Below are 15,288 nucleotides of genomic sequence, written 5' to 3' on the forward strand. Positions count from 1 at the left end.
TATATATATCTGGAAAGGGGAAATAGACAAGATTGTGTGATAAAGTTGGGAGCATGGGGTGGGGGTAGAAGGGAGAGCAGAAGGGAAGAGGGGGGAGAAGGGAGGTAGGAGGAGAATTTGAGGGAACGGGATAGGTGAGATGGAGAAAGGACAGAGATGAGAGCAAGGAAAGAGATATTTTGATTAAGGGAGTCATCATGGGGCTAGTAAGAAACCTGGCACTAGATAAATTCCCAGGAATCCACAAGGATGACCCCAGCTAAGACCTTAAGCAATAGAGAAGAGGTGCCCGAACTGGCCTTGCCCTGTAGTCAGACTGATGAATATCTTAAATGTCACCATAGAACCTTCATTCAGAAAATGATGGAAACAGAGGCACAGACCTATAGCAGAGCACTGGGATGAGCTCCAAAGTCCAGCTGAAGAGTAGGAGGAGTGAGAATGTGAGCAAAGGGGGTCAAGGCCATGATGGGGACACACACTGAAACAGTTGCTCACTAACTCCAGCCATACAGGAAAGGAACCAGCATAGGACCAAACTAGACCCTCTGAGTGTGGGTGACAGGCGTATGGCTGGGGCAGACTGCAGGGCCACTGTCAGTGGCACCAAGATTTATCCCTACTGCTTGTACTGGCTTTTGGGGAACCCATTCTCTTTGGATGGATTCATTGTTCCACCTATATATAGTAGGGAGGTCCTTGGGACATTCCCAAAGCAATGTGCCTTACCCTCTCGGAGGAGTGGAGATGGGTCTGGGAGGAAGGTAGAGGGAATGGGAGGAGAGAAGGGAGTGGGAACTGGAATTTGTAAGTAAAATTAAAAAAGATAGTTTGCTCTCTTTTTTAAAAAAATAAGCTAAAATAAAAAAGAGTACTTGCTATTTTCCCAGAGGACTCAGGATACAGGTCAGGTGGCTCACAACTATCTGTAACTCTAGCTCCAGGGAATCCGAAGCCCTCTACTGGTCACTTTGGGCATGAGCACACATGTGGCATACATACACAAACACAGGCACATGAACACGTAAACTTTTTAATTATTCTTTTAAAAAGAGAACGTTGCTAAAGAGACCCATAGAAAACTGTGGTCTCTAATTGGGCAGTCAAGTAAAACACCGGCAAGGCTAAAAGATATTGGACTCCCATATGTCCAAAGTGTGGAGGCCCAAAAATGTCAGCCTATTTCTACCTTAACCAAAGGTCAGAGAGTTGAAACTTACCTCTGTTCCTTCAAGGTTATTGTCTGTTTCTACCGCAAACAAAGGTCCCACCTAGATTTAGATCAGAGAGTTCTGCTCTCTCAAAGTTATTATAAATAGGTGAGGGTAATATCCAGACCTTGTATTTCAGGAACAGAGAAGTAGATGTGTTTAAGTTCCTACTCCCTTAAGGATATGACTTTGGATTCTACCCAGGGCATGGTTTGCCTACAGAATGTTTTGGTCTAGAGTGTGAGCGTTTTCTTGTTTTGTTCTAACAACAAATGTTTACCTAAGAATGTAGCCTGCAAACTTCAATTGGTATGTTCATTTCCTTGTATCATATTAATGCATTTTTGTTGTTTTTTTTTTCTTAAATCTTATTCCTACCTTTTGGGGTTAGGGGTATTTTAAGCAATTGGAAATTAAATGTGGGTGAATTTCAGTATTCGCTGGAACTCCTTCCTGATACTATCCTAAGTTTTCTATTTTATTATTTTCATTCGCATCTCTTTACTAATTTTCTGGTCCCTATGCCCCTACCCTGGTAAGTGGTATTTCTGTCATAGCTAATCTCTGACACCAAAGGAACAAAATGGTGTATGGAGGAAATGTTACCTGAAACATTTCTTCATGAAACCCTAAAGCAGGGATTCTCAATGTATGGGTCATGATCCTTTTGGGGGCCTTTTATCAGATAGTTTGCATATGAGGAATGTATATTACAGTTTATAACAGTAGCAAAATTACAGTTACCAAGTAGCAATGGTTGGGGGGGTCATCACAGCATGAGGAACTGTAAGTGTTGCAGCATTAGGAAGGTAGAGAATCAACGACCTAAAGTGTAATCTGAAGGAAAGTGTCCCTTAGTTATGAAGTTAATTTTTATATTATCCCTTTTGCATTTGAGTGAGAAATATTTTCTATGAATCTTTCATTGGCAACATGAACTCAAATAATACGCAAGTTCATAAAATCTCTCTCCTCTCCAAAGATGAAATCCATAATAACACTAGTGAGTCCCTCAGTACTAAGCCCCACCCATACTTCCAATATCAGTCTCCACCCATAGTAATGCTACAAAGTGACAAGAAATGTCAGCTAATATTTCAACTGCATATCTTCTTATAATATCAATGACATTTTAAAGTGTGGAGACACTTCGTGTGCTTTCTTGAAATGCTAGATAGCTCGCTGTCACAGAAGAGCAACTATTCCCCTACAGGGGGGACCTTAAGATCGCTATGCACGAAAGGGATTTAGGTCAGTGAGATGGCTCCATGGGTAAAGTCACGTGCTACAGAGTCTTGACAACCTGAGTTGGATTCTGGTACCCACAGGATGGAAGGAGAGAATCCACTTCTCCGGGGTCTCCTCCAATATTTACACATGTCATGCCTGCCCCCGATCAATCACACAAGTCAATAAATATTAGAAACATGAAATTCTTTATCACAATACGCCAACTACTTCTTTTTAGATAGAATGTTACAACAGATCCAGAATTAACTACCAGTTCCCCCGAATGTGCTGGGGAATAAAATTCAGGTTTGTATCTCTGCAAGTACTTCTGCATCCAAGTTTTGTTTATCTAGGAAACATCTTGATGGTCAAACCTTGGCCTGAAATGCAATACCTGTCTTCTTTTTCTAGCCATTTCTATATTCCTCAAAGTGTCTCTGGACCTTGTCTTCACCCAAAGAAAATCCTACTCCTCATATCTGGATTGGCAGGGCTTGAAAAAGGATGTTCTCATGAGAGGAAAGTGACTCAAACGAAAACTGCACCGGGCATCACTAAATAAAGCTGCACATTTTGTCTTAGCCTTTCACCTTTGTTACAATGTCTGCTTTGAGTGCATGTCTTGGAGAATAAATCTCAACACATACTTTACATTCACTGTGTAAAATAGTATATCTCAGAAAAAATTTTAAAAAATCACCCTAGCATTTGTAACACTGCAATTTCATAGACATTATATCATGTGACCTCTCCAACCCCTCCTGAGACAACTGTGGCCTGACCCATCCCCCAGGGGAGAACTGTTGGATCCGAGAAGGTACTAATATCAGGACAAGAGGCTTGTGTGCACTGGACTCTGACGAGTGAGTTCTCAAATTGAACTTCTGTCTCCACATCGAAAATACAAAATGGAGTAAGCTGTTAGGAAGTCCCCAGTGTCTTCAGTCAGTGACATTAAAAGGCTAGAGTCACAAGTTCCAGCTCCAGAGAGAGTATCCTCTGGTGACAGACGGAGCCACCTGGCACTATATAGTGAGAACACTGATCCAGGGGAACGGCTGTCCTGGGGAGGAGCAAGAAAGTGTCTGGGCAAGGCCGGAGGAAGGCTGATGACTTCTCTTTAGAACCAGACCATTTGATCTGCAGGGCAGAGGAATGTTAAAACAACTTCCTGGTGGTAAAAATAACAGAGTAGATAGGTTCAACAAATTAGAAGTAATGCATAGGAGAGCAATGGGTGTGGGAGGGAGAACACCCCAAAAAAGCAGACACACACTCTTACTTCTGAGTCAGGACTCAAAAGTACAACTCCTGGATTCCAGCCACCATGCTTTCTCCACATAAAGTTACACGGGAAACGCTGTGTTAGAAGGATGTTCAGATGATAATTCAAACTGTTCTTGAAGCAGAGGACATGCAGCAGCTGTCTAGAACTCACCCCATATTCTCCAGGCAGAATTCCTATGCACCATCTCCAAACACTAAACCAGGGTGGGGCTGAGTCAGATATGGGGTAGACAGGGTTTCCATAACTCACCAATGAAGTGATTTGGTCCCAAAGCCAGCATCTCTTCTAGCAGGACAAGGCCCCCTGGAGCCTGGAGGGGTGTCACGCTTCGTCCATCTATGAGGGAGCACTGTTGAAAGCCCGTGGCTGTGACCTTCCACAGCAAGATCAGTGAAGCGGTGGCATCCTGCCGAATTCTGAAAACAATCACATCAATGCAAAGTCACCCTTGCTAAAATTCATCTTAGGACCGATTCATCAGCTCCAAGATGAGAATACAGATGGACTGTCCCTCCGCTCAAAGTGACAGGAAAAGCAAAGGAGTGGCTGTATAAACAAGCACCCACCTTGTACACACTGGAGTAACCACACTTATCAGAAACGACTACTTCCCTCCATTTGCTCAACGTCTACCATGAAGTGACTAGTGACTCCATCTTGTTAATGATAATGATACTATAACGCAGATGAGGTTCTTCTACAGATAAATGTAAACGGAATCCTGCTTAAGTTTATCTTAGATGCACACTGCAATCCCACCCATCCTTCCGAGCCATGCTATCACAGTGAACAGTACATCCCGCCTTTCCATCTTCTCAAGGCTTGCAGGATAAGCTCCAAAGAAGAATGGATAATCTGAAGCCAGTGAACCCCTGCCAGCTCCCTCTCAGTTTCACTCCCAGAATCCGTATCCCTGTCACCCAGGGTTCCGGCTATCTACAGGATTTTGCCTGGCCACTAAGCTATGTGTGTTCCTTCTCCCCATAGGGATTATTTGTGCCTCTAGCCTGTGGGACCTCAGGTCCCTTCCTATGATGCCAGCACACTGTGCCAGCAGCTGCTTGCTCTCCTTGTACTTTAGAGGACCCAGGTCCTACCTCCCTCGGTCAGCAGACCCCACATAGCTGCTCCCCTAGTACAAGCTCCCCAGTGTGGCATAGATCTCAATAACATCTTTGTGAATGACCGGATTCATGAATAAGTGAAACTATGATATAAGGAGCTAATGACGCCCACACTCGAATTTGGGGTGCCCACAGATCATATACCATTCCCATCTTGCTCAGCCCATGTCACACTGAGGTTTCCATCCATTTCTGCCACCCAAGAGAGGTCCAGGGGCATAATATTTGTTGAGAAGGAAGAAGCGGAAAGCCCCGGATGGGGTGGGAGAGGAGGGCTGCTAAGAATGAGGTTATGATGGTGAATAATAGGACCAACTCAAGAAAGAGCTGGAGGACGCCACTGCAAGTAAAATTGCAATGAACTAACGTGTCTGCCTCAAGCCAGCTCCCAACCTCCAGACTTGTAGTTATGGAAGGTACTGTGAAACACTTAACGTGGGGTTCCCCCTGCTGGTAGAGCTGGGAGCCACCTCAAACTCCACCTCTGCCTATGGGGACTTTCCTCTAACACCTTCCGGGCCTGTCTAGGCACCTTTGTCAAGGTGACCTCACTGCTTGGGTTGGTGGGGAAGGTAGAGAGGATCTACCTTCAGTTTAATTGAGATCCTTCCGGTAGACATTGTCAGTGAGCTCACTATTGGGAACTCCAGGCAGGCAAAGTTGGTCAGGACCCACAGGCTAGGTGGATAATGAGCCAATACCTACAATGGAGAGAGCCAGTGCACAGAACCAGCTGGTCAAAGTCGCATGGCTCTTGTCCTCTAAAGTCCCCTGGGAACTGTGGGGGACTAGAGTTGGAAGGGTGTCAGTTAATGGCAGCAAAGGGCAGCTAGTCAGTGTGTCTGAAACATTCTCAGGCTGGCTCCTTCGGACTCCCAGCTGTGTGCCCCTGGGCAGATGCCAGCCTCCCTGGGCCCCATGTAAATCGCCCATACACATCAAGTGGCTTCTCAGCCACAGCTGCTTTCCTTTTTCTCTTTTCTATCTTCCAGGGGACAATGGGCAGTCTGTCACTCAACAATTTAAGTATAGAACCAAACGCTTTCCCTATGCCACTTGCCTTGAAAGAGAAAGTTCTAATAGGTTTTTTTTGATTCAGAATAAATTACACAATTGAATCTAATGGTCCATTAAAATTTTGAGAAGCAAAAGTCATCTGGGAGGTGAGATAGCAAACTCCAAATCTTTCCCAAGGCTGCTGGGTTTCCTCTGTCAGCTCTGATTTGCCTGATCCCATTTCCTACTGCGCCTGAGCAGCTGACCAGACCCTAACCCTCCCACAATGATCCTCCTTATTCTTGCTTTCTGAGGGGCATAGGTCAGGTTCCTATGTGGGACTCATTCACGATTCCCCCTGGTTTGGTCAGTGGCACACGAGATGCGTGGTCGACACCTGCCAACACACTGTGCCTATAGCATTGCTCTTAACAGGTTTGAACCAAGAAAGTTCTTACTTTACAGAGGTGTTCTGTGGCACATCAAAAGACACGAGGCGGCCACCTGCAGAGTTATTGGAGCTGGCATTCCCGCAGGCAACATCAGGGACCACCTGGAAGAGAAAGGACCCATTACCTGGGAAGAGCCACGGTAGGCGATAAAAACATTAAGTAAAATCTGCAAGCTGTGTCTGGTGTCTCTTCTGCTTTGTTCAGTGACGACACTGTCACCTGATGGTGAAGGGGACAACTAGATCCCTGGAGACTTAAAGGAAAAGGAAGAGCAGTGCCTTTTGTCTTTATGGCCTGTAGCTTTGCAGAGAGGGCAGCAAGCATTCTCAACTGCTGGGCCACCTTTCCAGCCCTTACACCTACATTTTTAAGTCACCCTGTTGTGTGTTACCAGTTCACACGGGTGGTCAGACGTGACTGCAGAGACTCCAAGTTGGTCAAAATGTTGAGAATAAGTACTGTTGGATGCCGGACCAAATATATAGCATCTATTTTACCTGCTCTGAAAGGCCCAGGGAACAGAAAGAATGTAGAAGTCAGAGGAAGGGCTGAAGGGAATGCTGACCTTCAGGTACAACATGGCTGCTGCCCACTTGAACTCATAGGAGCAGTGATTACATATACAAGATCCACCCAGAATCGGGTCCATCAGCATCCTATCACAGGCTGGGGAGGGGCTCATGGGGTCCAATCCACCTGAAGATCTACACACAATTAATGACAGAGGGAGTGAGAGAGGCATTTTCCTCAGCAGTGTGACCACTGGTACGGCACCCATGCTCTTATAAAAAAAAAACTCTCAGCCGTCCTCTTGTAGGCAACCGTGGTGAAACTGACTGGGTCATGTGCAAAAAAAAGGCATGTTAGTAGACAGGGGATACTTGGGATGATGAAGGGGATTAATTACAGGAGGGACCAAGGGAGAGTAATGGGGGTAAATATGACCAAATTACATTATGTAGATATAGGAAAATACCATAACAAACTCATTATTATGTACAATTAGCATATGTTAATGACAACACTTTTAAGTGAATTGCAGGATGTGACGGTGTAAGCCTGCAATCCCAGCACTTGGGAGGCTGAGGAGGGCGACAAAAGTCTAAGGCTGATCTAGGCCATATGGTGATTTCCAGGCTGGACCGGACTATGTCCTAAGACCTCTAAAGAAGAGGAGGCAAAAAGATGGTAAAAGCCAGTGACTGGGGAGTGAAGTAGTATCTTCTGAGACATGGCAGAACCGTAACACTCATGGATTCATGGCAGTTGGGGCAGCAGTGTGTGGTCCTGCAATATGGCAGCCTTGTGTGACCCCCACATTGAACTATCTCCCCATTTCCAAAATTAATGCACAGAACTGTACATAGAGATCATCCCAGGAAATAATTCATTTTTAATTTTTACTGAATCTCTTTTTGCTCACACAAATCATCACATAACTGGATTTAGGGGTCACATACCCACCTGGGCTGTACAGCAAGTCAGAGGGTAGCCTGAGCAACCTTGGCCTTGTCTAAAATAAGGAAGGGCAGTGGGGGCGGGGTCAGTGCTAGAGTGGATTGGTGCTGGAGTGCTTGCCTGGCATCTGTAAAGTTCTAAGTTCAACCCCCACTGCTGAAAAAGTCATGTATACAAGTAAAGACAGATGTAAGGTTGCAGACATGATTTGCTAGGTGACAAACTTAAAGGCCTTCTATTTTTATTGCTTACATTAAAACTGCTGGAATTGTTTTGACATTTCTGGTCCCTTCTGTGAAAAATACGTGCCGTACGATATTCTTACCTCTACTTGATCCCATTTCATTTCGACGACTTTCTGCCCTGTTTTTGGCTGCCAAGTTGGCAGTGTCACGGTTGCCTGAGCACGGGGCAGGATTGTGTCAGGCTCCTGGGTGGCGGGAACAGGCTGAAGCTGTCTGGGTGCCATGGACTCTGTCCAACCAGAGGCTGGAATACTGGGAAGTGGCTGTTCGCAGTTAAGACCTTCATAGCCGTCGTTGCAAATGCAGAAGTAGCCATTGCTGCTGCTGCTTCTGCTGCTGCTGCTGCTGCTGCAGTTACCATGGTGACAAGGGTTGTTGGCACATGGATCTGTAACAAACTGAAAGGAGACCACAAATGGGTCAGTTATTCCCTCACAAGGAATGTGGTGTTGCTGGTAGGAAATCCGCTCCCTGGCTTACAGCTCTTCTCTCTTAACACTATTGCTTGTGAGCACGCAATCCTTTGCTTCCGTGGACACTGACTACAGACAACAGAAGCTCAGCAGGAGAAACATGATAAGGAAGAGCCTACCCCAATCCTAAACCCTAAACCACACAGATTTAAGAAACACATGGAGTAGAATTTTTTTTAGATAAAATGTTTAAAATAAGACCCCTTATAAAGGGCTTTACCATCAGCTGCCAGTCATGACAAATGTCTTTGTGGATCTAAATTGGAATCTTTTTTATAGCCTAAACCCTTGTAAAAATTCTGAATGAGAAATGGTTGTCCAATTTCGGGCTTGCCTATATCTCACAACTTCCTACCTGATCTTTGAAGTAGATCTGTAAGATAGTGTTATTCAATTGATGGTTCGCAGGGCTGTCTATTCCTATGATAGTCTTTGCTAGACGAGAGCATCATGGGAACGTCAGCTGAGCTTGGTGAGATTTTTGGTCCCATCACTCTGCAGGGTCATCACAGAGAAACTGGGTCTCAGAAGATGAGAAGGAAGAAGAGGCAGTTCTATGTCTCTCCTTAGTGTCCATGTTGATCTGAGCCCTTCACTGCTGACCTCTGAAGGGCCACTGGCTGGTCTCGAAAATGCACTCCAGAACAATGGCACAAGGACCGCCTGCTCCTCTGGAGCTGGCACCAGGGTCGGGGCTCTGTCTCTGTGGTGCTCATTTCCAGCTTATTCCCATGATACAGGAAAATTCAGTCACAGCAGCTACACCCCCAGCTTCTCGGAGCTGATTGCAGAAGAGAATCCCCTACCAAATCAGGGGCTCTCAGTTCTCTTGCTCAAATGAGTTCATACGACAAGCATGTGTGGCCGCGATTCTGCACCGCAAAAATGACTCTCCTTAATTATGCTCATCCCACAGTTTCCAGCAGACTCTTTCAGGGATGGAAGAGGGTGAGGGACTGAATCAGATGAAGCTCTAAAAACACCACATTAGCGCTGCATTAGCACTCGGTGATTCCTGCTCGGAATCTCGGAGAGTTGATGGGTTAGCCTCCGAAGAGAATAGCAATACTGTCAATGATTTTAAATATTTATAATCTATAGGCGCAAAGTAAAACCCACATACCATTCCAAGAAGATGTAGCCCTCCCTCATCTGGCCCCGTCCTACCTTCAGAGTTTGGCCCCTCCTACTCTTTCTTGTCCCTTTTTTGTGGACTTCAGGTCTCTGGGCCAAAACACCTGCTGGTACACCGACTGTGGTTTCTCTCCCAGACTCTGAAATGGCTCTCTCCCGCCATATTCGGTTCTCTCCCTAGGTGAGGACTTTCCTCACTATGAATCTAAAAGAATCCCTTTCCCTCTGTCCCACAAAAAAAAAAAAAATAAAATAAAATAAAGTGAGCTCCGCGAATGAGGAGCTTTCAAGCGCCCTACTTACCGCTCTATTTCCAGCACATCAAGAGAGACGGCGAGGCTTTTTAAAAACGTTGAAAGAAATAAATGTGGATGAATTGATTGATATTTGGACAGAACGGGATTGGGGGTGGGAGCTGCATGTTTAGTCACAATGCTGGCTCGCTTCTAGTTTATTTTTAGGAGGGCCCAGTGGAGTGAGTGTCACCTCAAGAACTAGTTGACAGGGGAAGGAAGAATTTGATTAGCAAGAGCAAAGGGGAACAGTTACCACCATGTCTCTGAAATCAGCGTTTAAATCATCCGAGGATGACCTCGTCACAAAGGAAAAATTGGATACATACACCACAAAAAAAAAAAAAGGCAGAACTACATTTAAATCAGAAGGGATCAATACAGAAATTAATTCCGGACGCTGAAGCTGCCATCAGGCTGCTGAATCCGTGTCACTGAGGTAAGTACTGCCTTCTGGGAACAGAGAGACTCTCTGCGCCATTGTCACAGCCAACTGCTGAGACTTCTCACCCTCAGAGGGACCCAGGCTCCTCAAAGAGACGTCAGACACTGCTCAGTCAACAGCCTTAAATTCAAGTTCAGTCAACAACCTTAAGGCGAATGTGCCCACCCTCCCTGTGACACAAGGCCACAGGGTGTGGTTGATGCCTACCACACCCCTCTCATGGCCACACAGAGCTCCAGAAGAACACCACCGTGGAGCTGCCTCATCCTTACAACCTCGGACCCAGAATCTCTGTCACTGCTGGGATGTGAAAGTGTTAGGAGAAAAGCCACCATGACCGCCAACAATGCCACACCTGTTGCCCAGGCAAGAATGATCCCTGCGATTCACTTCCAGAGATGTGACATCAAATTATTATGTCCCAAAGTCCCTTTGGATCAAGCAAAGGGCTAGTATTCCATTTCTTCAGACAGCATAAATTAATAGGAACTTAACTCAGATCACGAATACTACCTCAGATGGGTTGTTTCTGTGTGTCTCTGTCTGTTTACATGTGTGTGGTATGTTTGTGCATGCTCATGAGCATGCACATGTGAGTGTAAAGGCATGTGTTGGAACATGTGTACAGAGGCCAAAGGTCAATGTCAGGTACCCTCCTCCATGACTCTTCATTTTCTGCTTTGAGACAAGCTCTTCCACTGATCCCATAAGCTTACCAGTTTGGGCTGAACTAGCTGGCCAGAAATCTCCAGTGATCCATCCATTTGTGGTCTCTCAGAGCTGGGGTCACAGGCTCAAGTCACTTGGTATAGACTGAGGGGTTGGAATCCAAACAGATTATTTCGCTGGTGGGGCAAGTACTTCTCCCCCTGAGCCATCTCCAGAGCACTCAAATGCATGCTTAGGAAAAAGGCACAGTAAGAGAATGACTCCATGGATATTGATTAATGGCTTACTGTGTGCCTGAAACTGCTCTATGTCTGGCAATCAATGCTAAAAGCACAGACAACCATCCAATCTCCCTGAGGAGTTCACTCCTAGTAACCCAGGACCGAGAACAGGTCCCACCTGCCATCCAGTGTGCATGGCCACCTTGTCTAGAAGATCGGCACATTTGTTATTTCACAGCTGATGTTTCTTGATGCTAAATGAATGACTAATTCAGAATAGAAGCCAAAGTCTTCACGGACTCTCACCAACCTATATGTCCTGCCTCCAGCTCCTGGGCTTCTTCATCTACTCCTTCCCTCCTCCATTGTCTCCAGACACACTGATTGTGGTTTCTTCAACCCTCCAGGCATTCTTCTGCCTCGGATCCTTTATAATTGGTTAGCCCTCAATCCAGAAAGCCTTGATTCTGGTGACTGCTCTGAGCTTTCTGGGAGTCTCCATCAGTTACTATCTTCTGATAAGGATGTCCCCGAGCATCCTCATTAATAGTCCAGTCTCCACCCCTTGTCACAGAGACTCCTCCTCTCCTCCTTTATTTTCCCAAAAACATCTGGCATCTTCTAACATATCAAAAAAGAAAAACCCCAGTTGATTTACTTTCTGTCTTCTATTACAATGTTACCTATGAGGTCAGGTTTTTTTCCTGTCCGTTTGGTTCACTTGAATGTCCCTAGTTCCTGTGCCTGGCACCCAGCAGCTGTTGAGAGACTGAGTGAGGGGCTTTGAGTGTAAGAATCTGCTTTGAGGTGCATTAAGTAATCCCATGGCCATGTTTGTGGAGGGGCTGAAGAACACTCAATCTGCTATAAAAAGCAGGGAGTGTATACCATCCTGGAGCCAGGCAACAGGGTGAGCTAGCACAGTGTACAGTCACTGCCGGAGAAGGTAGGAGTAGAGCAAGGGGGCTTTGTTGGGAAGGATACTGCTCTCCGCTTAGAGAATCAAGCACATCTCTGTCCTCAGAGGCCAGCTGAGGAGGTGGGATGGAAAAGACCATGCAGTACGGAAATGGTCAGAAAGTACGGTCTATCCCTTCCAGCTAGGATGGGACCACAGCAACCATGGCTCTAGATCCTGGAGTTTGGAGCTATAGGAGGATGAGAAAGAGGACGTGCCAGAGAAAGTCTGGATTCTACTCTCATGGATGGTTACTTTGGGCAAGAGAAGGAAGTGTCCTAGAGCTCAGCACCCCCAGGAGGGCAAGAAGAGGGAGGGCTTGCACCATTCGCTTCCCATTGCATGTCTGTGCGGCGCAATGGAGTGGCTTTGGCCACAGCTGTCATCCCTTCGCTGATAGGCAGCCAATCAAGGTCAGAGTCCACCTGTCACAGTATGTTTTGTCTTAAAAAAGAATTCTTCCTTCGGTAAAGGTCTCGACTATATTCTAATGCCAGGTCCCCAAGCACTACCCACTAGAAGTGCAGGAGAACAAACCCATACTTCAGCACCAGGCACATTCAGCCACTCAACCGAGAAGTCCACATCTTACTAAAACACAGGGCCCTGTGCCTTGATATTTCTTTATTTCTACATTAGAAACTCTCAATCCACTCAGAAATGATTCTAAGATCTACCTGGGCAGTTGGCAGTTGGCAATTCACCATCTACACAATTATGCATGCAGATAAATTATGAGATTATGGAACTTCAGCAAGATTGCTGAATTGCAAGGCCAAAATTGTAAAAAACAAAAAATGGGTGAGATGGCTCGGGGGGGGGGGGGGGGAAAACACACTTGCTGCACAAGCCTTATGGCATGAGTTCATCCCTGGAACCAACAGTGAAGGAATTGAATATCTAATTCCTGAAAGTTGACCTCTACCTCCACACATGTGCCCCCCTTACACACACACACACACACACACACACACCTGCACTCATATACACATGCACACCCCTGCACTCACATGCACCCATATTACTCAACTATACATGTATACAATAGCAATTAATAATAAACACATACATATTTGAGACTGGTTTTCACTATGTAGTCCTGGCTAGTTTAGGATTCACAATGTAGACAAGGCTGGCCTCAAAGGCAAGAGCTACTAACCCCAGTTCAAAATGCCCATTTAGTTTAGAGAGCGCTTTTTTTTGGGGGGGGGGCAGGGTTTCTCCGTAGCTTTGGTTCTTGTCCTAGAACTAGCTCTTGTAGTCCAGGCTGGCCTCGAACTCACAGAGATCTGCCTGCCTCTGCCTCCCGAGTGCTGGGATTAAAGGCTTTCGCCATCACCGCCTGGCCAGAGAGAGCTTTCTTGATCTAAGCAGTTTGAGATGTAGCCATCATAACACTAAACAAACCCCTATTTGAAGAAAGAATATTCTAAGCCTTGTAGCAGAATTCTATGGTCCCCCTTTTTGTATTTCCTGCCCATCGCTGGATCCCTGGTGTTGTAAGCTATCCCTTCATTAAAATTTGCTGTTTCATATTAAGCTAGCCTGGTTATTACGTCGCATACAGTACTGCTGGCTTTTGACAACTTGACACAAGCTAGAGTCAACAAAAAGGAAGGCCTCTGAATTGAGGAAACATCTCCATCCGATCCAGATAACTGCAAAGACGCGCAAGCCCAAGCCGTGGAGAGATGGGAGGCCCAAGCAGCAGAGAGAGACGGGCGCTCAGACACAGCAGATGCGGGATAGTCCAAGCATGAAACAGTGAAGCCCACACTGAGAGCAGATCGCCCCACTACAATTAAATCAAGTAGTTTTTTGGGGGCCTGGCCTGCAGAGTGGTAGGCCTTTCATTGGCGAGGTCCACGAGCGAACGGGGAGCCTGGTCCTGTCCCTGAAGACCCTCCTGAGTGAGGAGAGTGTTCTTGGCCCATGGCGGGACACAGGAAACAGAGTGGGGGCATTCCCCAACCTCCTTGACCCCCCTGGTTAGCCTGCGAGGGCTAGTACCCTCTGTTGGGGCTGCTCCTCCTCTGCTGCAACCTCTCTCTCCCTGACCCATCCCAGCTTGCGCCCAGGGGCCTCCTTCACTCCCCCTCCCTTCCGCGGGGCCACAGGATCACCCAGTTTAGCCTGTTTGGGCGCTGGGTTAGGAGCTCGGGGCAGAGGGCAGTGGGAGTTTCTCTATTTTGGTGGCTGGCCAGTAGAGTGGTAGGCCTTTTGTTGGTGAGGTCCCTGGCAAACAGGAGCCTGGTCCTGTTCCTGAAGACCCTTCTGAGTGGTGAGAGGGATCTTGGCCCGTGCGGGAGCCAGGAAACAGAGCAAGGGCATTTTGTAAGAGGAGCCCCTGGCCAGCAGGGAAATCTGATCGGGTTTTAAAAGACCCATTAGGTAGCATCCATAGGAGGAGATGGGCAGGCGCCAAGGCAAGAATTCACCCAATAATCTGAAAAACAACATGAAAACACCAGAACCCAATGATCTTACAACAGAAGGACTTGAACACCCACAGAAGAAGAGGAAAAAATTGACTTTATGAAAGCAATGGAGTCCCTTAAAAAAACATGTAAAAAACACCCTTATACAAATGGATGAGAAGTATAACAAAAAGTTTGAAGAAATGAGTAAATAGGTAAATGATACCCTGGGAAACCAAGAAATAAACGATCAAACAGGTAATGGAAACAGTTCAAGAATTGAAAACTGAAATGGAAGCAAGGAAGAAAACACAAACTGAGGACCAGTTGGATATGGAAAAACTAGGTCAACAAGCAGAGACTACAAAAACAAGCATAATAAATAGAATACAAGAGATAGAAGAAAGAATCTCAGATTCTGAAGACACCATAGAGAAAATAAACGCACTGATCAAAGAAAACAGCAAAGCCAACAAATTCTCATCACAAAACATTCAGGAATATGGGACACAATAAAAAGACCAAACCTAAGAATAATAGGAATAGAAGCAGGAGAAGAGTCACAGGTCAAAGGCCCAGAAAATACTTTTAACAAAATTATGGAAGAAAACTTTCCCAACATAAAGAAAGATATTCCTTTGAATATTCAAGAAGCATACAGAACACCAAACAGA

General features: G+C 45.9%; 1 protein-coding gene across 1 annotated transcript in view; it reads right to left on the reverse strand.

Annotated features, from left to right (window-relative positions):
- Dner (delta/notch like EGF repeat containing) overlaps positions 1 to 15,288 on the reverse strand; it is a 296,201-nt gene that overhangs the window by 170,664 nt on the left and 110,249 nt on the right. The window contains exons 2-4 of the mRNA XM_050154164.1: positions 8,085 to 8,402; positions 6,308 to 6,402; positions 3,979 to 4,145 (exon numbers count right to left, since the gene is read on the reverse strand). Coding sequence (XP_050010121.1) covers positions 3,979 to 4,145; positions 6,308 to 6,402; positions 8,085 to 8,402 — 580 coding nt within the window. The remainder of the gene's footprint in view (positions 1 to 3,978; positions 4,146 to 6,307; positions 6,403 to 8,084; positions 8,403 to 15,288) is intronic.

The sequence above is a fragment of the Alexandromys fortis genome, unplaced genomic scaffold, assembly GCF_014885135.2.
Source record: "Alexandromys fortis isolate MF-2015 unplaced genomic scaffold, M_Fortis_MF-2015_v1.1 scaffold_40, whole genome shotgun sequence".
NCBI lineage: Eukaryota > Metazoa > Chordata > Mammalia > Rodentia > Cricetidae > Alexandromys > Alexandromys fortis.